Source organism: Arachis hypogaea, chromosome 18 (genome assembly GCF_003086295.3).
Source record: "Arachis hypogaea cultivar Tifrunner chromosome 18, arahy.Tifrunner.gnm2.J5K5, whole genome shotgun sequence".
In the NCBI taxonomy this organism is placed as follows: domain Eukaryota; kingdom Viridiplantae; phylum Streptophyta; class Magnoliopsida; order Fabales; family Fabaceae; genus Arachis; species Arachis hypogaea.
This window is the reverse complement of record NC_092053.1, coordinates 30,316,636-30,344,539: the sequence shown is the minus strand read 5'-3', so window position 1 is coordinate 30,344,539 and position 27,904 is coordinate 30,316,636. Positions and strand designations below refer to the sequence as shown.

The window sequence follows — 27,904 nt, the reverse complement described above, 5'->3', positions numbered from 1 at the left end:
GTAGCCGTTTGTTATGGCTTTAGCTTAGTTGGTTCCCGGGGTGATCAGTCCCAGGGCACCGTATTGTGGTCCCGTTTAACATGTATTATAAGGAACTTGTTGTCATGAGACGTGTAAATGGAGAAGAGCAAATGGGAAAGTAATTTTGACAAGTAAACGTTAATCGATAATTAAACAAGTCTATTGCCATAAGTATTTAACAAGAGTAAATCGCTGAGCTCGTCAGATCGCCTAATCGGCGTGTTTGAGCTAGGAGTAAAATCTTCTCAAGTTACCTGCGTTCCAAGTTCTCAGGACTTCCTTGCCATCAAGCTTCTCTAATTTGTAGGCGCCCTTGCCAATCACCTCTTTGACTCTGTAGGGGCCTTCCCAGTTTGCCACTAGTTTACCTTCCCCTTGGGTCGGTAGCCCGATATCGTTGCACCGCAGGACGAGGTCGTTTTGTTCAAATTCTCTCTTGAGCACTTTGGTGTTGTAGCGCAGGGCAATTCTTTGCTTTAGTGCTATTTCTGACAAATGGGCCATCTCCCTGGCCTCGTCTGCTAGGTCCTTTTCCACCGCTTCTTCTACTCCCTTCAGGAGTAGTCGTGGGCTTGGTTCGCCAATCTCTACAGGTATCATAGCGTCCACCCCGTACGTCAGGCAGAAAGGGGTTTCTCCCATGGACGATTGTTCGGTTGGTCGGTAAGACTAGAGAACCGAGGTGAGTTTGTCGGCTCACGCCCCTTTTTTGTTATCCAGCCGCTTCTTGAAGCCCAACAAGATGACCTTGTTTGCGGCCTCAACTTGACCGTTCGTCTGGGGATGTTCTAGAGAGGAGAATTTCTGCTTTATGCCCAGCCGGTGAGGAACTCCGCGAACTTCTTGTCAGTGAACTGTGTCCCGTTATCAGAGAAAACGAAACTTTCGACAATTGGCTGAGGATATACTGGCCAGTGGTTCAGCCTCTATCCACTTGGTGTAGTAGTCTATAGCAACTATGAGGTATTTGACTTGCCCCGGGCCGACCGGAAAGGTCCTAGTAGGTCGACTCCCCATTGTGAGAAAGGTCGGGAGGATGTCAATAGGCTTAGCTCGGTTGCCACCGCCTCGTGGAAGTTGGCGTTCTCTTGGCACTTGACGCATTTCCTTACAAATTCTTTGGAGTCCATCATCATCGACGGCCAGTAGTATCCAGCTCGGACGAGCTTTCTTGCTAGGGCTTTGCCCCCGATGTGGTGACCACAGCACCCCTCGTGGACTTCTCTGAGGACTTAGTCCATTTGGTCGGTATGCAGGCACTTTAGTAAGGGCTGACTGAGTCCCTTTTTAAACAGTTGACCTTGTATGATTGCATATTTGGTCGCCTCCCTTCTCAACGCTTTAGCTACCTTCTTGTCGTCGGGGAGTTTGCCGTTTTCTAGAAAATTAGTGATGGGGTTCATCCAGGAGGGGCCTATCTTTGTCAGGTGGAGAGTAACTGTTGGTTCTTTTATCATGCCTTGAATGAGGGACCGGTTGTCGACTCCCCATTTCGTGCTCGCTAGCTTGGATAGGAGGTCTGCTCGTGTGTTCCTTTTTCTCGGAACGTGTTGGACTGCGACCTCCTGGAATTGTTTGCTCAGCTATCTGACCTTCTCCAAGTACTTCTGCAACAGTGAGTCTCTGGCTTGGTAGCTTTCATTTACTTGCGAGGTGACGACCTGCGAGTCACTGCACACTTCCAGCCTCGTAGCCCCGACTTCCCGAGCTAAGATCAGGCCGCCCAAGAGAGCTTCGTATTCCACTTGGTTGTTCGATACGGGAAACTCGAACTTGATTGATTGTTCGCATATGACCCTGACAGGGCTTTCCAAGATGATCCCAGCACCTCCGGACATTTGGTTGGAGGCTCCGTCTACATGGAGCCTCCACTGTATGCCCGGCTCCTCGGTCGGTTCCCCCGTTATTTCTACCAAGAAGTCTGCCATTGCTTGGGCCTTAATCGCATGTCGGGGCTCATATCGCAAATCGTACTGAGATAGCTCGATGGCCCAAGTCATCATTCTTCCCGCTAAGTCGGGTTTTTGGAGTACTTGACGGATTCCTTTGTCCGTTCTCACGACCACTTGGTGACCCTGGAAGTATTATCGTAGTCTTCGGGAAGAGGTTAGCAGCGCCAGAGCCAGCTTCTCCAATTTGCTGTATCTCAGTTCTGCTCCTTGCAGTGCTCTACTCACGAAGTAAATTGGTTGTTGAACCTTCCCTTCTTCCCGTACCAAAACTGCCGCCAGCGCTTCCTCTGTTATGGACAGGTACAGGTAGAGCGGTTCCCCGGCTTTAGGCTTCCCGAGCACGGGTGGTGTTGCGAGGATCTCTTTCAAATGCTTAAATGCTTCCTCAGACGCTTGGGTCCATTCAAACACTATCCCTTTTTTCATAAGGTTAAAAAATGGCAGCGCCCTAGCAGCCGACGTTCCAAGGAAACAGGATAAGGCCGTGAGTCTACCTGAGAGCCTCTGAACATCCTTGACACATCTCGGACTCTTCATTTGGAGTATTGATTGGCACTTTTCCGGGTTAGCCTCGACCCCCCTTTGGGTTATCATGAACCCTAGGAAATTTCCTGCTTCCATGGCAAAGGCGCATTTGAGTAGGTTGAGCCTCATGTCATGTTGTCGGAGGGAGTCGAACACATTTCCCAGGTCGCTTATGAGGTCCTCAGGTCGGGTGGTCTTTGCGAGGATATCATCTATATATACCTCCACCATTTTGCCTATGAGATCTCTAAATATCTTGTTCATTAGCCTCTGGTACGTTGCCCCAGCGTTCTTCAGGCCGAACGGCATTACCTTGTAGCAATATATCCCTCCCGGCGTTATGAATGCTGTTTTCTCTTCGTCAGGCCGGTGCATCGATATCTGATTATAGCCAGAGTAAGCGTCCATGAAGCTTAGGTACCGATATCCCGCCGCTGCGTCGACGAGTGCATCAATGTTGGGTAGGGGGTAGCAGTCCTTGGGGCATGCTTTGTTGAGATTAGAGTAGTCCACACACATCCTCCATTTCCCATTGTGCTTTTTCACTAGAACTTCATTCGACAGCCACGTCGAGTAGTCGAGTTCCCGAATAAATCCTGCTTCGAGGAGGCCAGTCGTCTGTCTGGCCACCTCCTCTGCTCGCTCTTGCGACATTTTCCTTCTCCTTTGAGCTACCGGTCTGGCCTCGGCCATCACGGCCAAGTGATGTGACATGAGTTGGGGGTCTATCCCCGGCATGTCGGCTAGCGTCCATGCAAATAGGTCGTCGTTAGCCCTGATCATTTCCATTAGAGGTCCCTTTAGGTCATGTGGGAGGTTTCTGTTTACGTAGGTGAACTTCTCCTCAGTGTCCCCGACTTTGAACCTCTCTAAGTTCCCTTCTGGTTCGGGTCTCGGCTTGTCGCTGACTCTGGCGTCCAAGTCAGCAAGGAACACCCCCGATGCCTCTTTAGATTTCTTCCTTAAGGAGAGGCTGGCATTGTCGCAAGCGACTGCCGTTTCCAAGTCTCCTTTTATGGATCCCACGGATCCATCGTCAGCTATGAACTTCATTATCAACATCTTTGTGCTGATCACTGCTCTGAGGTCGTTGATAGTCTTCCTCCCTAGGATGACGTTATAGGCCGTAGAGTTTCGTAGAACCACGAACTCGGCCATTACCGACCTACGTCCCTGTCCTGTTCCTACAGATATTGGTAGGGAGATTATCCCGTCTGGCTTGATGAAGTGGTCGCCCAAACCTACCATACCGTGCTGGTGCGTCTTTAAATCGGCATCCCGTAGGCCCAAGGCGTCAAACACGTTGCGAAACATGATATTCGAGTCATCCCCGGTGTCCACAAGGATCCGCTTGATGAGGCCGGTTCCCACTCTGGCCGTGATGACCATGGGCGGGCTTTCCACGGCCTCATCGAATCATTGGTCCTCTGGACCGAATGAGATGGGTGGGAGCCTTTTGGAGCTTCGCACAGAGGATGAGGAAACCGCCAGGACCTTGGCGTCTTTCTTGTGTGCCAACCTCGACCTTGGGGGTGCATCTCTTGCCGTTACCACGTTCACTATGGTAAGGTCGTGTTCCTTGTCCTCTGGCTCGTGACGTCGCCTTGCTGCACGGGTCTTGTCCTCTCCCTCGCGGTCGCGATCTCGCCTCCTTGGCTCCCTGATGAGATGGGAGAATTCGGCTAGTTTCCTGTCCCGGATCGCTTGTTCCAGCGCATCTTTCAGGTCGAAGCAATCGTGTGTCTTGTGTCTATAGCCTTTGTGATAATAACAATAGAGGCTCTTGTTTCTCCCGGTCCGGTCCTTCAGAGGTCGGGGCTTCGACAAAATTCCCTTCTCTGCTATCTTTGGTAAACTTCTATGATGGGGACGGTGAGAGAGGTGTAATTGGTGAACTTCCCGACTCGAGGAAATGGCCTGGGTGTCTTGCTCGGACCGCAATCTCTGGCGTGTTCTTTCTGTCTTTCTCCACTTCCCTGCTGCCGGGTTTGATTGTACGAGGGCTGTCGTTTGTTGGCAGCCACGACCTGGCTGACTTCTTCATCGTTAATGTATTCCCTGGCTACACTTTGGATCTCCTGCATTGTCCACACTGGCTTCGTAGTGAGGTGCTTTCTGAAGTCTTCGTTTAGAAGTCCATTCGTCAGGCATAGGCTAGCAACTGAATCAGTCAGCCCGTCAATTTCTAAACACTCGTTGTTGAACCGGTCTAGATATTTCCTGGTCAGTTCGCTGGACCTCTGCGTCACCCTGAGCAGATTGATCGGGTGCTTTGCCTTTGCGATTCTGGTAGTAAATTGGGCTAGGAAGGCGTGGCTAATATCCGAGAACCTGGCCACCGAGCCCTGCGGGAGGCTGTTAAACCACCGTATTGCAGGTTCCGCGAGAGTGACCGGGAAAACGCGGCACCTTACCTCGTCTCCCACTCCTCCAGGTTCATCCTGGCCTCGAAGGCCGTAAGGTGCTCCTGCGAGTCTTGGGTTCCGTCGTACCTCATGTCCGTTGGCTTGTCAAAGTGCTTTGGCAGCCGGACTTCGAGGATGGAACGATGAAATGGGGTTGCGCCCATTATCACTGGTCCCCGCGTTCTCCTTGTTCTTTCCTCGCCGTCTTCCCGTCGACCTTCTTCCCGATCTCGATCTGTGATGCGCCTCCTTTCGTGCCGGGTGTAGATGATGGGGTCGCGGCGTCTTCTTGGGCGTCCTTCCTCCCTGGCGCTCTCGGGCTCAGATCGTGGGCTAGCTGCTCGCCGGGAGTGGCTTCTCGGAGGGGAACGGGAGTAGCTTGATTCGGGAGTTCGTTGGCGATGTTCTCGATCTGCCAATCAGCACTCCAGGTCCTGCATCCTGTGACACAACTCCTGCATTATTCTGGCGTTGTTGTCTCCAGTTCCCCCGAAAGGGCGCCTTTCTTGAGATCGTGAGGTTCGCCGTGGAGGGGACCTCGTGCGCTCCCGGGAGGAAGCCACGGAGGCTTCCCCTCTGCGCTCGGTCTCGCGGCCTGTTCCTCTTGGGTCCAGTACAACGTCCATTCAGGCGTCCCCACAGACGGTGCCAATGTTCGGTATGTCGGGTACCGGACGGTTTAGGTTGGTACTTCGGTCAATAAGAGGGGGGATAACCTAGTTCCGGGTCGCTGGGTCGAAGGAGGGATAACCGACTTCCCGAGCTCTTTGTGTGGAGAGGGGAGTGTCACCTGCAAAGACACTCCGACGCTCTAGTCAGTCAAGTGTGCAGGCGAGAAATGAGAGAATGGTCTGTGACGTACCTTGGGAGAGGGGTAGGACCCTCCCCATATATACCGTGTCAGAGGCGGGTCCCACAAAGGTAGAACCCACCTTCCTCGAAGCTTCCCTATACAGCTGTAGTAGTGAGTTGTCCAAGACGCGTGTCCGGGTGGTATTTGGACGTCTCACACCCAACCGTTCGGGTCTAGTGGTTTGCGGGTCGGGTCGGCCCATGTTATATGTGGGCCAGACTGTAACATATTTTATTCAAAATATTAAAATATAAATTTTTCATATTTTCGATACATTTACCTTTATAATTTTTATAAACATGTTTGTTTAAGGACAATTATATACCAACTTTATATGGATTTCTAAAATAGGACTCTGATTTTTTTTTTTTTTTAAAGAAACCGATGGGCTGAGCATGAAACCTTGTGTATTTTTTATTTTTTCAAATAGATCATTTTTAATTAAAAATAAAAAATCATTTTTTGGGTTAAAATATTAATTTTAGACTAATTTTTTTGCCTTTTTAATAGGTTATTAGATTAAAAATTGAGATATTTTAATTAAAAATTAATATATTTGAGTTAGATTATTAAAAAGTTGTTAAAAATAATTTTAAAAAATGGGAAAAGAAATGAAAAAAAATTAGATAGATTAAACGGGCCGGGTCGATTATTTTGCATGCCCATCTTTTTTCTTTTTGGACGCAGCATGCCCATCTATTTAATCACAGGTTCATTGAGTCGAGCCCGTTAAACGTTTCATTTTCACAAGTTTTTTTTTTTTGGAACTAAAAGTCCATCTATTTAAAGTGATTAAATAGGCGAACCTAATGAATTTGTCCTATTTTAATAGCCCTAATGCGTGTTAAATTAATCTTTCTAGCGCCATCAAGTTTTGGGTGACAAAATTTTAATTATATACAAATAGGAAAATGCTACTTTTTAAATTTAATATTTTATTATTTTAATTTTTTAACTAATCATATTTTTTAATTTTAAGGAACCACTTTTATTTTGAATAATTATTACTGTAAAATTTATAACCACTTGTAATATATTAATTTTTTGCAAACCAAATCATAAAATTTTTAACAACTTTTCGTGTACTAATTTTTAAAAAATTAGTGAAATTTTCAAAATCAATTAAACTCACTTCAATTATTTTTTTTTATTCAAAACATGTAAAACTCATGTCAAAAACACATCTAAAATTAAATAAACAACATAAACACATTTAAAATTATGTATTAACACATCTAAATTATTGTCATTGTAGTTCTAAATTACATATTGAACACAGAAAAAATTAAACTAAAATACACGTCCAAAATTATAAGAATGCACTCTAAATATTTTATCAACACATCCAAAACTCATGTAAAAAAACTTATATATGTACATAAGAACATAATGAACAACATAAACACATCCAAAATTTAAGATGATTTAAAATTTATTTTAGAATTTTAAATTCGAAATTTTGAATTCTAACTGATTTGATTTTTGGATGTGTATTTAAATTGTAATATATTAATAATTAAATATATTAAATTTGAAATAGAAATTTAAAATTTAAATTTAAATTTTAAATTTCAGTTTTATTTAGTTTGTATTTTGAATGTATATTTAATTTTAAAAAAACAGTAAATCTATTTATAATTTTTAGATGTGTTTATTTTTTTTTTAATTATTATAATAAAAGACCGAATATTGTACAACTTTTAAAGGATATCCAGTTAAATTGAAATTATCTATCTCGATGTTCTAGTTGTTGCTTGTAGTTTCTTTGCAGAGATCGTCTTAAAGATCCCAATTATACTCAAATTGGTCTTACTTCAAAAATTAATTCGATGAAAAGAAGAGTTTATTTCAACCAATTTTTTTTATGTTCAATTTTTTACAAAATTCTCTCAAATTTTGCTGCACCAACTTAAAAAATGTACAAATAAAATAATAAGCGTCAAGTAGAATACATTTGTGAAGGAAAAACTCATCTAAGATAACATCAAGAATATATTACCTAAAAAATAAAAGGCATAAAGAAAACTACTGAAAAATAAAAGTTAAATTGAATATGAGCAAATCATACTATATATTGAGTTCAATGAAATTTCTTGCAAATTATGATGAGAAAATTCAATTTCAATGAGACATGGATTAATAAAAACCGGAAAATTCAATTAATATGAGCAAATCATACTATATATTGAGTTCATGAAATTATATCCAATGGTATGAAATTACTTACTTTTTTTTATAGTTAAGTACTTGTCAGATTTTAATAAAAGTGCTGGTCTCCTAACTTTCTCATTTTTGTATAATAAAATGAGTTTAATTTTAATGCACTACAAGTGTATTTTTTACAGTTGTGTAACTATATTCATTTTTTGAATGACAATTTATGCAATCAATATAAAAAATAGTTATTTTTGCTAATGTAGCATTATGTAATTAGATATACGTGTAAAATTATTTTACACTAATAATATATTAAAATTAAATTCTAATAAAATTAAGTAAAAATTCACCTACAAATAAAGTTGATAATTGAAAACTTTTTCATACATTAATTTGATATCATAGGGTAAAGTATGTTTTATTGTTCTTAACGTTTATGATTTTTTTAAAAAATACTTCTAACGTTTAATTGTATTTAATTTTGTTCTTAATATTTTTGATTTGTATTAAAATTATTATTAAATTTTAATTTCATCTAAAATGTTGGGGATAAAATTAAAAACGTTTAATAATAATTTTAAAACAAATTAAAATCGTTAAAGATAAAATCGAATAAATAAAAAATATTAAAAATAAAATTAAATATTAAAAATATTTTTAAAAAAAATTATAAATCTTAGAAATAAAAAATATATTTTATCTTTTGATTATATATTTATTTATTTTACGAAAATATGCACATAATCATTTGAAGCAAAAGGTTAGTTAGAGCAAGCGAGTGGAGTGAGAATTGTGAGAAAGGGAGAAGAAAGCAGTGTTTGGGAGACATGACCGGCGAAGAGGTTTCCGGCCCCGCTGGCCCCAAAGTCCTCCGCCTCCTCTACTTCGTCGGCGCCGGAGGTATTCCATTTCCCCCTTTATCTCTTTCTCTTTCTCTCTCTAGTTCTTTCTGTTTCTTCTAATTGAATTCGCAACTGTTTCAGTGATCTGCACCGCCGCCATCAATAAGTACCGCGATTACGAGAGGAAGACTCTCATTCAGCAGCAGCAGCAGCTGAAGACCAAGGCAGTCGCTGTAGAAGCTCCAACTTCGCCGGATTCTGCTGTTGCCACCGTCCACAAAGCTCTCAAATAATAAAAATAACTAAAATAAAGGTTAGGTTTTTGTTTTGGGGCAATTTTTTGAGCTCCTTGTACCGCAATTTGGCAGTTGCAAACTCTCTTCACTGGTGGTTATAATATGATATGATGAATTTTAGTATCAAATAGAAAGTGTTTCAATCATGTGTTCTTTTTTATTTGATTTGTTATCAACACAATTATAAATTTTTTAAGTTAGATTAGGAGTTCCACCATGGTGATTACTGGTTACTGATTAGATAAGCTAGGTTTATACTTTAGAGTTTTAACGTAATCCACCATTCATACTGCAGGAAAAAGGTAACTAATTACATTGACATGATCCTATCCCACCTAGTGAAATTGGTAATTTTTTGGTCATGACTATTGACTTGTGAGATTCAAGTTCCAGTAAAGCGCCTACTAAAGGCAACTTTGCTGTGGTCCTCTGTTGTTTCGGATAACTTGTATTTCGGCAATTGGATCAGAAAATGGTTGAGATTAATAGTTTACTCATTTTATAGATAACTTGTTTGATGTATAACTGTCCCAAAAATATAATTAAGATTACAAAAGAGATCTACTCATTTTTGCAGTCAGCAATCAACTTTACCCACCCTTTTTTGCAATACTACTGCCAATTACAGTGTAGTTGTAGTAGGAGGCATTTTGAGCTGAGTTTGCATCTTGCTTTTCGGAGTTGTGTTCTAAAAAATTGACAGCACAAGCATATGGCAATCTCAGAGTCCATAGTAGCACTTAAGAACAGCAGATTGCTTTCATGTAAGTTGTAACCTAGAGATCATAGGGTTACGGTGCATACTCTACCCTCCCGAGACCCTGCTAAGTTGGAGAGCTGTGCATAAGACCACTGTTTTTGCGCAATGTTTTGCAAGTGGTAAGAAGAAAATGGGGGTAGATCTTTGCCGGTGCTCCCTGATGCAAATCCAAATAAGACTACGCCTTTCCTCGAGTGAACAAGGAGAGATTACATACTTTAGTGAGCCATGGAATTGGAAGCCAATAAAATGGCTGTGATCTAGAAACTTGGTAGGCTTTTTGTGGGCTTGTCAAGAAGAGAGAAAAATGAAGGTAAGGTTAGGACCAAAATTGACTAAGGAGGAACAATCACTAGTGGTCGTTGGTCCCAAACAGGGGAGAACCAGTGTAGAAGTCAACCGTTATGAAAGTGTAACTAGGTAATGCTGAAGTAGACCCCTTAGAATTGGTACAGTTGTTGTTGCTTGGTTGGAGAAATGGTGAGCATCTTAAAGACTCAAATTTTTTTGGCTTTGCAGCATTGGAAAGACTTGCGTGCTAGAAAACCAAATTACCATTATAACATGATTGAGAGTTGTATGAGAGAGACATGGAGTACTTGATAGAGTTATTCAGATTTAGCCACTGATCGTGTGTTAGTGTGTGAATTTAAATGTATCATTGGACTGTATAGTGAAGTCAGATTAAGGCTTGGTTTGGTAAAGTTTTTTGAAGAGGTGCTCGTGCTTTTAAAATGCACAAGTTCTTCATTTTGCGTTTGGTAAATCAAAAAGACTATATGCTTGTGCTTGCAACTTTTAAAAAATAGGAGTGCTTTTGAAAACACTTAAGATGAAGCTTTTAAAAGATAGCTTGTGCTTATCAAAATTAAAATGTCTAATATAACCTCATACATTAATTAATATCCAAATTTAATTTTTTACATTAATGTCTATTATAGTATTTTTAAATTTTTAAAAACTAATTTACTAAATGCACTTGTTATTACTTATGCTTATTGAAAGTTATTTTTAATTTAATTTACCAAACATAGATGTTACAATTTTTAAAAAGCTATCTTTTAAAAACTAGGCTTTATAAGTTACTTTTGAAAAGTAAAAACTTTACCAAACCAAGTTTAAGTAGATTATGGTCATCAACATTCGGAATGTTTTGGAGATAGTGATGAAAGCAAACTCAAAGGAAAGTTGCATTTTTTGAGTTATTAAAATATGATTGCTGATAGTATCTGAGTATCTGATATGAACATGCCACCGATCATATATCTTCAAACTATGAAGATAGATGCATCAACGTTCAAGATTTTCTCTAGAGTCTAGCATTTGAATTAGCAATTGTAGCCTAATTAGGTGGACAGGAGTATTCTGAGATTCACTTAAGAAATTGAAGCAGCAGCTGGGTATTCCCCAAACTGATTTGGTCCATCCATAATGCAATCAAGTCAAGTTATGAAAGGAAGGCCAAACTAATATTGGCCAAGAAAATAAAAATAAAAAAGAAAAGAAAAGAGAAAGAAAAAGATTTAGATAGGTAGTATGGATCTTTTATTAATGTCAGTTATGAAAGGAAGACTAGTTAGTTAGATTCTTTTTGCTTATCTTAACCTTAATGCATTAAGTGCATCTATAGATTTTTAAGTAAAAACTGTAAGAGTCCAAACCATGGTTTGGAATTTTCCATGCTAGTTGTAATTTGATGATGGATAAGGCCTCTACCTTTTAAATTCTGCAAACAAGTTCACTTCAGAGAAGTTTCCTTCTAAACCTAAATTGATAGGTGAGATAATCCCGTTTCTGTGGAGTGTGGATGGTTTTGGAGTTGAACTGTTGGTGTGGATTGTGGAAAGATAATTTCTATGCAAATATCACTGCCGTTAAAAAAAATTGTTGTAACCGATGGAATCAAAACTTTGGGATATACGAAAAATAGAAACATTTACCTATCCAAATAGAATAAATAGTCAAATTAATCCTAAAAAATTACTCGCTCTCTAAATTGGTTCTTGAAAGATTTTTTGAATGAAATATGTCCTTCAAAAATTTTAAGTTAGCCATATTAGCTTTTCTGTTACTTCTGTTATTAATAGCGTCAAAATCTGCTAATCTGGCATGTTAAGTAACACCACACTAACCATAGCACACACTTGACAGTCTTAATTGACTGCTAACATGATAAGTTTATGCAATTATATCAAATCAACTCTCAATTGAGGGAGATCTCGAGGTATTGAAATTCCTCGTTTTTGGGTTCATTTGATCTAATTTCATAAATTTATTATATTAGCAGCCAATTAGGATTGTCAAATGTGTACTGTGGTGTCACTTAACATATCATATCAGTAAACTTTGGCCCAATGAGCAACATATCATATCAGTAAACTTTGGCCCAATGAGCAATGAAAGTGACGGAAGGACTAATATGACATTAAAAATTTTTAAAGAACGGATTTGATTAAAAAAATCTTTCGAGGATCAATTTGGGAAACAGGTGATCTTTTAGGAACAAATTTGACTATTTACTCTATTCAAATAACATATGGTTTTTGTAATATTTTAAGCAGGACAACAATGTAATTTTAGACAAAATATAAACTTAATCAATAATACCATGTGAGTTCTCACATGCAATTGTTTTCATGTGAAGTTGATATTTGAGAATCGTTAGATGATTTGACAAGTTTAATTAAATCATCATCTAATGGTTTTCAACTATCAACTTTACGTAAAGACAATTGTGTTTATCATTAAAGTTTGTTAAAAATTTCAAAAAATACATATAAGTTTAATTTTGTTTCAATTTTGTGTCAGAAGTTTTTGATTTGCATCGAATATATTCCTAATGGTTAATTTTTCAAAAAATTTAGGATCAATTCAGTAACAATTCCATAATTGTTGGATACTATTAAATTTATTTGCAGATTTATTAAAAAAATTTATCGGTAATATATTTATCGTCGGAATAAATTCGATCGTATAAACCTTGTTGATAATTATCTATCGGTGAATTTTTTCGTCCACCGCTAATTATCATTAAAAATTTTCGTTAGTAATTTTTATCGTTATATTTTTTTTCAATAAATTTGACTGTAATATATTATTAATTAATAATTAAATTAATATTTATCCGACGATAAATTTAAATTTTAAATTTTTTAAAAAAATCGTTATTCCTCATGTATTAAAATTTGCTCATAAGCTAAGAGCATAGTTTCTAGTGAAACATAAGATGATAAAAAGATAAATAACAATTTTAAATTCTTGGTTATTCCTATATGGGCAGAACAGTATAAATATTAACAAATAATAATAATTAGCAGCATATATTTCAACATATATTTTTTTAGTTTCAACAAAATAAAAATACACTTAATTTTCATGAATGAGAAATCAGTAGTTACCTAATAAATACCCTTATCAGCAATGTCCATATCTTGAAGTCGGAATTCATGCAAAACCCAATCAATTCCATCTCCCTTGGGTGCTTTACTCTTGTGAAACACTAAAGTCTTTATCATGTCCATAACAAGCTTCTTCTTCTCCACAGATCTATACAAAAAATGACGACATAAAGGTAATTGAATCAATCGCAAAAGGTAATTGATTATACCAAATACTTTATACATAAAGGTTTCATGTATAATCAAATAAGAGTGTAATTTGATCACTGAATGGAATCTATACTAAAATTTTAAGTATAGAAAAGATAAAATAATTTTTTCAAAACAAAAATCTAATTTCACTTGCGATTGCTTTTCTTTAGAAATAATTAAAAAAAAATGTAAAACAGGAGGTGGTAGCATCTATATCAACTTACTTTTCATTCAAATTAGATTGTAATGCAAAAAAGATTTTTAATTTCACCCCCAAAATTGAAACTAAACTTAGATGACTGTTTAGCATAAAATTATACCATGAATATAAAATCTTAGTGTAGTTTCATACACCAAAACTAGAAACAATTGTCAAGCTAATTTAGTAAATTATTCAAAATTACATTGTACAAACCTACCACAATACATGCAGTTTAGACAAAAAAAACAAAAAACAAAAAACCTAGCAGAAAAGCATATTTTGACTAGAATGTAACACAATTCAATCATTTCTACCATATTTGCTTATACAAATTAGCTAGAATTTTCTAAAACCATTCATCACTTGAGTGCCTACAACCACATTTTTCCAGAAACCAATGCATCCATCACAGAAGAATAAAGAAAGCTTAAATAGAAAAACCTTCAGCATCCAACAACTTTTTTTAAATCAAAAAATTCAACCACAAAAAAACATAATCATAAAAAATCTTGAATTAAAAAAAAACCTAAATTAAAACAGAATGAAAAAACCCTGAATCGGATATCGTCTAGTGCGTGCTGCTATTGCGCGTGGAAGACGACGGCAGCTGCTGGTGCGTGGCACCGTGGAGGAGGACGGAGAGAGAAACGCTTCGAGGATGGGAGAGGGAGAGGAAAGGGTCGCGTCGCCACGAGACGCGAGTCAAGGTACTGTGGGGTAGTATCGACGGCAGAGAAGAGGGAGGAGCTTTGTCATTGTCAGAGGCTAAGAAAGTGAGAGGAGATTCGGCGCTAGGAGAGTAGGAGTCGGGGTGTTTCGGCGTTGTGAAGAATGAGACTGAAGAGGAAATCCTTTGGAAGCTGTTGGTGGCGCCGGCACTGACAGAAGGGGCTACTGAAGGCGTGGTTTGGAGGAGAAAGATGCAGAGAGAGAGAGAGAGAGAAGAAGAAGTTTAGAGAGAGAGTGGGTCGTCTTTTAAAATGAGAGGAGAATGGGTGTGATTCTAATTTAGGGCAAAATTATCGTCAGATTTACTAGCGGATAAATCCGACGATAATGTATTGCGCGTGACCAAAATGCAGCGTTCCATTAACTGAACTTTCAGTAATTCAAATGGTAACGATCGTGCCAATTTTTTTTTCTTTTCCTCCAATTATTACCATTGGAAAATCGAATCCGACAGTATCTTTTTTACCCGACGAACTTATTACTAAATCCGCTAGTAAATTTGTCAATAAAGCCGACGCTAACGTCCAACACTAAATCTGACCGTGTTCGACGTTTTTCTTTTTGTGAACTATTTTATTTTAATACTTCTCAAATAGTAAAGTAAACAAATGCAAGCACTTAAAAGTTCATTTTTCACTTTCTTTTCTTTTCTTTTGATGCCCCCTCCCCAAACATTTTCATGTCTCTCATACAATACAGTTAATATATAAAGAAGAAAACAACTACCAAACTACATTATTGTTGTTGACCATCTTTCTTTCTTTTTTTTTTTTCTTAAAAAAAAGAAGAAGAGAAATTATGTGGAGGGACACCTGCGATTGCAGGCTGTTCCTTTCAACAATCATCTTGGAAATGCAAAATTCCAATAAAATGGACATGCCCCCAATCGCAATGATGTTCAAATACACATCAAAATAGTTGACATTAACTACTACAAGAAATCAGTAAAAATGCTGTGCTAGTGAAATTTACCCAACATCACATGCAATTGTAGGCAACAGAGATTTACTTTGCAAATTAGTGTAATTCTTGAACCATATAGTCCTTAAGGTAGTGTTTTGGTTTAGAGACACAACACAAATACAAACATAGAAATAACATAAGAATTCTTGTATTGTTTTTCCCATTTTTAAACCATGCATGCTATAGCCTAAGTTATAAAGATATAAAAAAATATAGTTACCATTCAATTATCGTATAAAAAAATTATTTGCGTTTATGAAAAAACTTTGATCATACTGCTGTAAAAAAAGGTTTAGTTATTTTGCTGTAAACTGCTTAATTATTCTAGTAATTAATTATTTTATTTAAAAATATATGAAGTAATATATATGTATAAATATATACAAATATATAATGATATTTTTTTTTTTTAGTATTTGTGGATTTTTTTTCTATCTCCAGTCTCTACTTTAGAGAAAAATAAAAAATACACAATTTTCGCTTTCTGATATATGATTTTGTTTTTGTTAGTTTTTCCTTTAAATACTCTTATATCTCTCTCTATATTTTTATCCTATTTTCCTAATCAAACACTTGCTAAGTAACTATATTCTTAATTTCTTATTACTTTGATGTACTAATATGGCTGAAAAATCTTTTTAAGAGTGTTTGAACAACTGGGTGAATGAATACTAAAAAGAAGTGTTGTATCTCAAAAAATGTTCAACGAAAAGAGAAATGATTCCAATATCTAAGGTCAACATTTGACACAACTTTCAACAAAGAAATCATAAGAGCATGTAATTCAAATCAAAGGCATTATTTCAAGTGAAGTGTGTGGATATTTAGTAACACATTCAAGCAAACTTTATTAGATCTATAAGCTCTAGTTAGTACTTACCTACACCTTGGTGACTTAGTTTATGTTGCTGTTGTCAGAAGGGTATGGGGTCTGTATGTAAGAGAGATACCAATATTCAAGATTAATTCTTTTAGGGTATCATGTTGTGTGGGTTCCTACTTCCTATGCAATGCAAGGTTGAATTATTTTTCCAGTTTTGTCTTAAGCTAAGGAGCCCTTATGCATATATCACACAAGGTTGGACCTCTCCCATACCCTACTACTATATAATAACATTTAATTTACATCTATTTACACTGTAAAATAATTCCACGACAAAAAAATAGTGGAAAATAATTTTATGAAATTAATTAATAAAAATTCAAAAATTATCAAATTATTTTAGAATATTATGTACTATTACAATTATCTATATAATTTTATTTTTTTATTTTTTTTATTGATGAGTAATAAGGTAAAATTGTTTTAAACTATTATTAATACATAGAAATTATTGTTTTACACCAGGACGCTGGATAAAATAGAAGATGGACAAGGGAAAAAAGGTAGAGGAAGACCTAAGAAGACCATCCATGAGGTGGTTAAGCGAGATCTACATGTAAACGATCTCTCTGTACAAATGATATATGATAGAGTGTTTGATAATTTGATTCATGTAGCCGACCCCACCTAGTGGGACAAGGTTTTGTTGTTGTTGTTTGTAATATATAGAAATTATTATAATATATATTTGCTATATTGCACTCTTTATTAATAAAATAAATTTTAATTTTTTATTTATTATATTTTATATCAACAGTATAAATTTATAATTTTAACATTTTATTTTTATTTTATTTTTTTATTTTTAATAACAAGTTAATTTTAAAAAGCATTGCACTCCCTGTTTTGCCTAAAATGCATTGCTATTCGCCTTACTTACATGTTTATCTACATTTTATCATAATGAAAAGGACAAAATGAGCAACAAAATAAACTAAAAAAATTATAAAGGTGACATGATATGGAGATGATAGAACGTAAGCAATCTCTATCAACTCATGTGTGAACTAACATGGCTTGCCAATAATTTCAATTTTTTGTAGTGGTGTTGATGAGTAGAGAGGTTGCTCTTTTCCCAAATCTGATGGCTTACATGTTCCCGACAAGGTCTACGTGTCAAATGGGTATGATGGCTTTTCCTTAAATGGAATCATATGTCCTCATCACTCATCACTTCAAACTTCAAACCATGGGTGCGTTCTCTCCACATTAAGGACAGAAACCAAAAATAGTGAAGACAGATTTTACATTTTTCTATTGTATATTTGTATTTGGTTATTCACTTATAGTGGATAATGAAATTTTAAAATATTTTTCTCAATGTTTCTTTTGTTTTGGGATACAAATTTTTGTCTCTCAATGTTTGTATATCTCTAAAATACAAATCAACTACAGCCCTATAAAACCCAAATTCTAAAATGTTATTTGGATACTGAAAAATTAGTTTCTATTTGATGTTTCAAAATTTTCAATATTAGATTTAGAGAGATTAGACAAAATTATAAAAATCATAAGTGACAATACACAGAATACTATATTCATATATATATAACTATATAAGTGACAATAACAGAATATACTATATTTATAATTGCTAATAAACCTGTAATAATAATATATATTTTTTAAAATTTATGACATATTAAAAACAATAAAAGTAAAAAAGGTTCACATAGTCATCTTTTGCCCATCCATTCTAAATAAAAAATTAAACTATTATAAAAATATCATAGGGGACAAAAGTCTCCGTCAACTAAAAAGGCTAAGGTCTCCGTAAATAAAAAACTCAAATAATAAAATTAAAGTTTTAGTTATTATTTTCATGTGAAAGAGTTTAACTTTTTATTTATAATTAAATTTTAATATTTGTAATCTAAAATTTGAAAGAATTTAACGTGTATAATATTTTTACATTTGATTGGGTGTTAAGTTTGTTGCACAAATAGAAATAATTAATTTTTATGTTTGCTATTTAAAAATAATATTTTTTTCTCTTTATGTATATAAAAATATAATTAGATATTAGCATAAAAAATTTATATTGATAGTTATAAAATTAACTCAAAATATTTTTTAAACAATTGAATATTGATTCTAACTTTAATTCACAACATTAGTATTTTTTTCAAATTATATGTAGTAAATATTTGAAGGAAGATAAGTGAAAATATAGATTAGAAAGATAAGTAGTAAAAATTTAAAACTAAAAAAAAATATGTATATAATGATAATAATAATAATTTTTAAATTATATTATTTTTTTGTTGAAAAGAAGAATAGAAAAAATAGAAAATGAAAAAAAAAGAGAGAGAAAGATAAAGAAGAAGAATAAGAGATGAAGTTTGCTAATTTTGGATGAAAAAATTTATTTTTATTGTAATAAAAAAATATTTGGTGACACATTTTGATTTGTCAAATTATTAATATAAAATATAAAATATAAATTATATATAGATTGAGAAAAGTAGAGAGAAATAGAAAAAGGAAGAGAGGTAGATAAGAAAATGTAGGAATGGAATTTATTAATTTTAGAAGAGAATATTTTCTCTCAATTTTAATAAGAGAGTGTTATGTGACACATTTTGGTTATTAATATATAATATATAATATTTCAATTTCAATTTCAATATTTTGATTTTAATTTTAATTTAATTTGAATGTAATTAGAGAATGTCATATTGTACATTTTGTTTTTGAAATTTGTAATTAGTCATTGATAATGATATATAAAAGAGATAGAATAGGTAAAAAAAATGTGAGATACAGAGAAAAAAGAAAGAGAGAAGGAGAATTCTTTAATTTTAGAAGAAAATATTTGATTTCAATTACAATAAAAAATAACATATGACACATTTTAGTTATAAAATTAGTAATATATAATAAATTCTTCAATACTCATCTAATTTCACCCTTCACAAAGAAAATATAATAACTATGTAAAATATATAAGAGGAATACAATATAATTCTTATTGAGCAGCTGAAGTTTTAAATACTTAAAAATATGATAATATATAGGCTATAATTTCATCGTATAATACAAATAGAAATATTGATATTAGAAATGCTGAAATCCTGTGAAAATAAACGGAGGGAGACGGAGAGAGCAATGAGAAGTAGGTGAAGGTGAAGATTTATTTTTAGAGAAATATGATATATATTATTTTTGTGTATACTTTTTTTGTATATCTTTTATTATTATTTTTTGCATTAAAAATAATTGACAAAAATAAAAAGAATGAAAAATTTATCTTTTATATCATTAAAAAAATATATAAAAACAATACAAATATAATTTCTCTAAATTTTATAACTCACATGAGCACGTTCGTTTGTTTTGCCATAGAAAGAGTATTGAATGCCATCAAATTGGGGTACCAAAACCATGCAATGTTTTCAATGAAAGGACATCTCTGTTTGCCTCTCTGTGAGATATTGTTCTGAAGGTAGATATTACTGATCATAACTTGCAGCTTTTTGTTTTTTTCCTACTTTATCAATATATAATTTTTTCCACATTATTTAGTTTTCCATAATTTATATTTTTTTCTCTAATTTAAATTTTTTAATATTAGATACATTCTAATTAGTCTTCAGCTATTTTTTTTAAATGAGAGAACCAATATATTTGGGATTTTAGTCTAAAGATTTAGTAAACAATGGTGGGCCTGTAATTTTTGGTCCGCAACCGGTTGTTTTATGACAAGCATTAGGCAGTTTGGGGGGGGGGGGGTATAAGTTATTAAGTTGTACGTGTTTTGTATTATTATGTTTTGTACCTGCTAATTTTAAGTAATTGCATTCTTACCCAAAATATTTTGTAAAATTCAAATTTTAATAAATGTATCGGATTCGAAATTTGATTGAGGCTAATAGTAAATGAAACCCTTAGTGTTATGTGTGTGAGTGTGCAGTGTTGGTCAGTATAATAATAATAATAATAATAATAATAATAATAATAATAATAATAATAATAAATAATGTACATTAAAAATTAATTATTTTAATAAAATATATATTAAGAATATATAAAACACTATATATATAGCAATTAATTTAGTAATTATTTTTTTTATGTGTGTACAGCAAGACTTTGTTGGTACAGGTTGAGAGAAGGATCGGAGACATGCCAATTTTGATGATGACGTGATCAAACTTCAGGAGCAACGGAGGGTGGTATCTGCAAAGATACTTTGACGCTCAAGTCAAAATGAGTCTAAGAAGTATAGATATGGGGTTAGGAGTGTATGACGTACTTGAGAGAGCCCTTGAATCTTTTTATATAGTTTGTCTTGTTATCTTATCTTGTTGGTTAAGATAAGAAAGATATATATTTGAATTTTAAAGTTAGTTATTGGTTCCCTGCTTTCTGGTCAGTTGGGCTGTAGGGACGACTTGTGTTTGGGGAGTTATTTAGGGCCCCAGACGCCAGGTCTGGAACAGTTGTCCCTACAGCGTGAGAGCAAATGTACGCTTGCTCTCATCGCTAGATGATGAGTTCGGTTTCTTGAAGCTCAGAAGATTGTCTGACCGTGATCAAAATGCCAACTGCTTTTGCGTTTGTTCGTTGTATTTTCCGATAGTAGGTCTTGTCTGTTATATTTTTCAAGGTGCCATAATGACACGTAGTGGGAGAGAGGAAAGTTTTTGCTTTTTTTTTTTCATTTTAACTCCTAGATCCTTTCGTATTTCCATTTTGAAATTTGGGAGTTTTCGTTCTTATGTCTTTTCTAGCTACTCACATCCCCTCCATTTTTCTCATTAGTTCTTTTCTGATATTTTCTGGTCTCTGATACTACTGCTTGGATTGATTGCTGTTGGTTGCTGCATTTTGTTATGCTAGTTTCTTCTCTTCTTGATTTCCATAACAGGTTAGTGCGATGCCTTCTCTTTTGCTTTTATACGTTGTGCTTTGTTGCTTTAGTTTTCATTCTATGTTGCTTCTTTTTGGGCTTCCTTCGTGTTATGGTAGAGAAAATGGGGATGGGAGATGTCATTGTTTTGATATGGTTTTGGAATTTGTGGGGTTCGGTAGATTTTTGACGTAGTTTTATATAGGTAGGCATCTTCCTGTATTTTTTTTTGTTTCTGGGGAGTGGGCTGATAGTGGTGCCCCCGTTTGGATATAGGTATGGTGCGGCAAAAGGGAGACTTAGCTTGTTGGCTAGGGGTGTACCAGAGATCGTTACCATTGGGTGACGTCCGATGTGTCGAGTACACCCTCCCGGTTAGATGAGGGGAACCTTTAGAAACTCCAAGATGAGGGGGTCCGTGTTGGGAGGAGGCGAGACAGAGCAACAGTATGAGCTTGAGCTCGGCGATGAAAATGAGAGGGTGTTCTATCTAGGGCCCTAGGTTCCGATTGGATATGGGTGCACAAAACTTTGTTCACCAAGATGGGGGTTCAGTTGCCTTTCTCTGGGTTCGTCATGGATCTTCTGAACCGTGTTTCCGCGGCTCCATCTTAGCTACATCCAAACAGCTGGGCAACTATCTGAATCTTCGAGCTGGTGTGTGAATTTTTGGAGATACCGGCTCCGGTTGAAGTCTTTTTATTTTTCTTTCTGTGCACCATTCCACATAAAGAGGGGAGACATCGGAAGGGATATATTTCTTTCCGTGCTTAGCCGGACTACTGGATCTTTGACTTGTTCGATGATTCATTCCATGGTTTTAAGGCGAAGTACTTCAAGGTCCATCCAGTCCAAGGTCATCGCCCTTTTTGGTTATCCGAGGAGGGAAGCGTCGAATTCGCCCATATTGGAATTTTGGGGCTGGGGCTTCCTACCTCTCAAGGATAACTTACAAGGGCCTTTCCTCTGAGAATAGAGATATTGCCAATGTTTTAATAGCAATATTCGGGGATAGACTGTTGAATCCTCGAGATGTCTTGGGGAGTCTCGAGACGGGCAAGTCGTATGTTGGTAGGTTCCTTTCTAGTCTCTGAGTTCGTGCATCTGACTCCCGTTTTTCATAACTTGTAACATTTGTCTTATTTTTGTGTTTTGTAGTTAGGATGGCAGATGGGTTAACGACCTTGCAACAATTGAAAGCTACTTTTGTCCGTGATCCAGAAGGTGGGGGTGATGGCTCTTCGCAATCGACGCCTCCAGCAACTTTTATTCCACGTTCTCAAAAAGCCTCTCAAGAGATTGTTCAAAAGGGAATTATCGGAGATGATGATATCCAAGAGATTCCGATTCCCAAGCCCAACCGGAAGCATCAGAAGCCTGCAAAAGGGGAGTAATTGGGAGGACGCTAGCACAAGTATGGTTGCTCCTTGTGTGATGGATCGCTCCTTTGATGCTCCCGATTTTATTGACCAACACTTGCTGCCTGGCACGAATGAATACTTCAAGGATTGCGATCTTACTGGTCAGGCTAAGTCGGTGTACCGTGCTCTCCTCCGATCAACTGCTATCGTCCGAAGGGCCGAGCAAATGCTTTCGCAAATTTTCCTTCTGGACGGGAAACTTCGACAGGCTTAGGCGGAGCTTAGCACTCTGAAGGGGCAATTGGAGATGTCCGAGACTGCAAGGGCAAAGGTGGCTAAGGATGCCGAGGATGTGAGTTTCGAAATCCTACGCTTGTCAAAACGGAAAACTGAGCTGACGTTCCAGGTAGCTAAGGCGCAAAAGCTAGCTGCCGATGTTGAGAGTGTTGCTGCTATAGCCCATCTAAAACTGATGCCATGAGGGTTGAGGTAGAGGGTCTGAAGAAGCAAAATACCGGACTTCTAGCTGATGCAAGGGCGGCCATTTCATCTACTGAGGAGGCTTTGAAAGCTCAGGTCCATGTGTTGGCTCCGAGCATTGATGTGTCCGTTATAGGAGTTTTTCGGACCGTGAAGGACGGGCAGATCGTTGATCTTGAGTAGCTAAGTTTTATGTTGTATGAAATTTTTATGAAGTTTGTAAGCCGTTTGTTTTGCATATGTACATTGCTTTTTGATGAAACAATTTCTTCAAGTTTGTAAGCCATTTGTTCGGCATATATACATTGCTTTGGTGGCCTTTCTTGGGCCGTTTTGTTATGAACTGTTTGTGGGCTTTTTGGTGGGCCGAATTGTATACTTATTTCGTTTGTTTGGATATCCGTTTCGTTGGTTTTGGGGATAATCGGAATCTGGAGTTGCCGTTTTATACGTATCGTTTGCTCGTGTAAAAACACAAAAAACCTAAAAGAGAGTATTTGAATGAATAATATTTTTATTAAAGGTCAGACCTCATTAAAACCTCCCATTGTCTTTGGGTAGAAAAGAATGCTTGAAAAAACGATTTGAATATGAACATAAAAAATAAAAAAGTAAAACAAAGCAAAGGAAATATGAAAACTGCAAATAAACCTTAAATTTTGCTAAGTTATCAACTCGGTGGAACTTGCCTGTGGATAGTAACGCAGTATGTTTACGGCGTTCCATGATTTTAATAGTTCGGTGCCGTTAAGTCGTTCCAGCTTGTAAATTTCTTTTTTAATTACAGACTTGACTCATCAGTAGGATCCCTCTCAATTGAGAGTTAGCTTTCCTTCTCCCGCCCGAAGTGAGAGGGCCGATATTGTATGCGTCGCAAAACTAGATCTCCTTGCTTAAAATCCCGTTTTACCAAGTCTCAATTGTATGTCAGACTTATTCTTTGTTTTTTGTTTGATCATGGTTATGGTGATCTGTCCCTCACCTCCTAATTGTTGGGGGATATGTGAGCGGTGAAAAAATATATATAAGAACGAAAGTTTCAGTATTTAAAAAAGACCCCAAATTGAGTCATTTTTCATATTCGAAAAAGACCCGTTGCATGCATTAACGGTTGCACAATCAGACACATCCAGAAAACATTTTAAAATGTAATAACCAGTGATAATAATATAATATAGTTATATAAATCAAATTGTGATGAATGCATGCCTCCGTGCAAAGTGTCATAGGGAGATTGAATCAGCAAAAGCAAATTAAAGTTGATAGCATCATTGGTAAGTTTGGTGATTATTCTAAATTTCTCACATCATTTTCCAAGTGCCTGAAATGGTTAAGAGTCTTCTATCTAGTCAAACAATTGAAAGAACTAAGTTACATACTAATAATTCATTCACTGCCATGCGAGTTGGAACCACTCAAACTTTATATTATTTAGTGGCCCCTATTTCACATATTTTCTGTTGCACTAGTGTGACCATAATAATGAGCTTTGTGTTGGAACTTGAATCAATAATAATAAATAATCATAATAATGTCAGGTATTTATATAACTTGAATAAAAATTACTATATCAAGTTTGGTCATGATCTGTGAATTGTACGGATGGATTTTGAGTTTCTTGTTTAATGTTTCAGTTACCTTCACTAAAGAACTCTGATCAAAACTTCCATTGGTATGAAATGACAATCAATGATGTATAAGATTTGATCATAAGATGAAGCTAGAGAATATATATGTTACTACTGCAACATATATCTGTGACTCTGACCATAACTGGATACACAAAAGACAAGAGATATATAAATGGGTGAAATTTTGTAATGATTTATTGTGTGTCAAACAAGAAATTAAAAATTTACATTTGCATGTAAGTTGTAACTGAGATTTTTAGCTACTCATCAAAATTCAATATTAGTTTGCTCAGTGCTTAAATTCTACTCCGGAAGTTTTATTAATTACCATATTGAGATGATTATAAATCAATTAAGCTCATTTCTGATAATACAAACTAATCCATAAAACTTTTTTTTTTTTGGGTTTTAAACTACTATTCCAGTCTTATTATCAAGAATCCAGCCGCTTAGTATAATTTTTTTACATCACAAAAACTCAAACTCAACCATTTAAAAGATGAATTTTCGTTCCTACTTCCAGTTTACTAACTCGCGATGTTAGTAACTAACAGCATAACATATAGTAATAATGTCAATATTATTTGAGTAATGATTGGAAATTTTAATTTATTATTTTAATTATTTTTAATATTTAAATGAATACAAATTTAAATATATGTATTATTTACTAGAGATATAATTATTTATATTATCTTTTTTTATTAATTTAAATTTTTGAGATAAATAATATTATGATATGATATCAAAATTTTATATGCGAAGAGTTAAACTTGCATAAGGCAAATAAAAGAACATAAAAAGTCTATGCAAAAAATCAAGCAAACCCAAAAAGAACATTTGTTTGAGGGTGCCTATTAGAGATAATCATTTATGTTATTTTTTTTATTAGTTTAAATTTTTTAAAAAAATAATTTTATAATACTATTTTATAAAAAATAAAAAATTATTATTTTGTAACAATTATACTATATGTACATTAAAAATAATTATTACATTAATTATCGGTATAAAATATATGTTAAATATAAAAAATATATTTAAAATAAATTAAATAACATATATATTTATATATAAATACATCATGATTAATTTTTAGTAAATATAGTATAGTATTTCTTATTTTTTATTTTATTTTATACTGCAGTAAATCTTGTTGATTGAGGAGTTAATTGAAAATTTGCGTCAGAAAATAAATTGGGAAAAAGACGTAACTACTTTCTGTTAGGTAAGTTATGATGAGAAGATAACAAAATTTAATTTATTATAATTTTGAGGCACTATTAAATCATTATCTTATTTTTAGAGATAATTAATCGCCCTCACACTTAATTATTATAAGTTTTTTGATAATATTCTCATAATATATACTGAAACTAATGAATTATTTAAATAGCAATTATCAAAAAAGTCTTTTATATATAGAACTTAACAATTAAAAAATTTTATGAAATATGAGACAATTTGTAGAGAATGAATACTTCACTTTTCTCATGATTTTGGACATATATTTATAGAAGAAGCAACCAATGCACATATATGATTAATAAGCACAAAGCATCATGTGCCAAAATGCTAAGTTTAAACCATTATATTTATTTATACTATTGTGTCTTACAATATTTAAATTAATGAAATGACACAACTTCTTGAAATACAATTTTAAATGTCAAACTATTGGTATTATACTTAATAACCGTAACATTCAATTTAATTTTTATAAAATATCTACACTTTCAAGAACTCATGAACAATAGATTGTATATATTTTATTAATAATGATTGAAATGCCATTCTCATTATTGGCTTTGATGATAAAATCTTTGCTTTAATTTCTTAACATCATCAATTAGAGAACAAAATGATTCCACAATGACTAGCTATAGATAATGATATGACATGCATGATGTGGAAATGTGCTAATTTTCACATGGTTAATCATTCGACTAATTAAACTATTCTTGTTTTGTAGAAAATTTAGTGCCAATAAAGACCGTTCATTACAAGTTTACAACACAAATAGCCACTAAAAGGAGTTGGGAAAAAAAAAAACATAAAGTAATGGAAGCTTAATTAATTTAGTAATAAATAATAATGAATAATCCGTGAGAACTTCAATTAGTATCATTTATCAAGATATTACATACAGAAACGGAGTCATCAAACATATATATGGAATCTAGCAAGTTAATTAAGATGCTGAAGATGGTAAATTAAATATTATATGATTTTCCATGATAATAATAATAATAATAATTAAAATAGCTAATAATATAACTCCAATTCATCTTCATTCTACATACCACTTAATTAAACCTTGCAATAAGTTAAGATATATGTGGTAATATACATCATAATCATATAATAATTAAGAGCAAGTACCCAAACGAAGCTCAAGATCCAAATCATAATCTACTTTTTTAGTAGTAGTAGTAGTAGTAGAAGGAATAGGCAACCCTATCTCCAAATCCACTCTCAGAATCTCACCTTTCTTCAAGATCTTGCACCCTTCTTCGTCTTCTCTTGTTGCGAAATTACCATCATATCCTTCAACTTGTTCCAGAATGTTGTTAGGTTTTGTGCTCAAAGGGCTAAGTAAAACACCATCCATAACAAACAAGGGCAATGTAGTAGTGGAAGGTTTTTTGTATGATGACAAGTTATTATCACTATTAGGGTTAGAGGTACTAGTAGCAGTAATAATGATAGGGTTAAGATTAAGGTTGAGATTAGGAACTTGATGATGAAGATTAGTTGATAATGGAGGTGGTGATTGATGCCTCAACCTTGCTCTATCTCTTCTATGAACATTCATGTGTCCGCCAAGTGCTTGTGCTGACTTGAACTCTTTTCTACAGAAGCTGCATGAGTATGATCTTGGTGGCCATGGAAAACCACTCATCATCATGTAGTCTTCACCATTGGCATAGCTTCTTGATGATGATGATGATGAAGACGATGAATCTTTTATTATTGGACGATTCTTGTTGTTGAAGGTGATGAAAGTGGTGTTCCTATTATTCATGGTGTGGTGTTTTGGATTATTTAGAAAGAGGTTGCAAGTTGCAATGATATCTCAAAAGAGAAGAGAGAATTGAAAAGGTTTTTGTGTATCCCTCAAAAGTTGTGTTGTGAATGACCACTTAGACACAAACAAAGTAAAAAGACACAATACTAGCCTCTCTCTCTGCTGCTATATATAACTATGGACAATATCAATTTATTTTAACTAAATATTTCTATTATTTAGTATTAAAAAAAGTAGAGTTGATTAGTATTATTTTAAATGTAAAACAAAAACATACAAAAAATGTGTTGATTACTTAACATTTCTCTTTAAGTAATTATGTTTCTTATTAAATATATTCATCATAACCAGTAATCTATATATGATTATGTGTT

The 27,904-nt window shown here is 34.8% G+C and overlaps 4 protein-coding genes across 4 annotated transcripts; all 4 read right to left on the bottom strand.

Moving 5' to 3' along the window:
* Nucleotides 1-249: 249 nt before the first annotated feature.
* LOC140181347 (uncharacterized) lies at nucleotides 250-663 on the bottom strand. Its single transcript, XM_072224886.1, has one exon. It carries the CDS (start codon nucleotides 661-663, stop codon nucleotides 250-252), a length of 414 nt encoding a protein of 137 aa, XP_072080987.1.
* A 1,442-nt stretch (nucleotides 664-2,105) lies between these two features.
* LOC140181346 (uncharacterized) lies at nucleotides 2,106-3,887 on the bottom strand. The gene is made up of 2 exons (XM_072224884.1): nucleotides 3,051-3,887; nucleotides 2,106-2,879 (listed from the first exon to the last, which is right to left on the bottom strand). Exons 1-2 carry the CDS (start codon nucleotides 3,885-3,887, stop codon nucleotides 2,106-2,108), a joined length of 1,611 nt encoding a protein of 536 aa, XP_072080985.1.
* Nucleotides 3,888-3,914: 27 nt separating this feature from the next.
* On the bottom strand, nucleotides 3,915-5,067 carry LOC140181345 (uncharacterized). Its single transcript, XM_072224883.1, has 3 exons — nucleotides 4,913-5,067; nucleotides 4,497-4,853; nucleotides 3,915-4,356 (listed from the first exon to the last, which is right to left on the bottom strand). Exons 1-3 carry the CDS (start codon nucleotides 5,065-5,067, stop codon nucleotides 3,915-3,917), a joined length of 954 nt encoding a protein of 317 aa, XP_072080984.1.
* Nucleotides 5,068-26,870: 21,803 nt separating this feature from the next.
* Nucleotides 26,871-27,527, bottom strand: LOC112772247 (uncharacterized). The gene has a single exon (XM_025817146.3). The coding sequence runs from the start codon at nucleotides 27,525-27,527 to the stop codon at nucleotides 26,871-26,873; it is 657 nt and encodes a 218-aa protein (XP_025672931.1).
* Between the last annotated feature and the right edge of the window lie 377 nt (nucleotides 27,528-27,904).

Bases quoted from the DNA above. Each gene is read 5' to 3' on its own strand.
- LOC112772247 (XM_025817146.3), bottom strand. From the start codon at position 27,527: ATGAATAATAGGAACACCACTTTCATCACCTTCAACAACAAGAATCGT.
- LOC140181346 (XM_072224884.1), bottom strand. From the start codon at position 3,887: ATGGTCATCACGGCCAGAGTGGGAACCGGCCTCATCAAGCGGATCCTT. The intron at 2,880-3,050 runs GTTCTAGTGAAA...GGCTATAATCAG, and splicing joins CGACGTGGCTGTCGAATGAA to ATATCGATGCACCGGCCTGA.
- LOC140181347 (XM_072224886.1), bottom strand. From the start codon at position 663: ATGGGAGAAACCCCTTTCTGCCTGACGTACGGGGTGGACGCTATGATA.
- LOC140181345 (XM_072224883.1), bottom strand. From the start codon at position 5,067: ATGGGCGCAACCCCATTTCATCGTTCCATCCTCGAAGTCCGGCTGCCA. The intron at 4,854-4,912 runs GTAAGGTGCCGC...GTGGTTTAACAG, and splicing joins CTGGAGGAGTGGGAGACGAG to CCTCCCGCAGGGCTCGGTGG. The intron at 4,357-4,496 runs GTACAATCAAAC...TCCCCATCATAG, and splicing joins GCCAACAAACGACAGCCCTC to AAGTTTACCAAAGATAGCAG.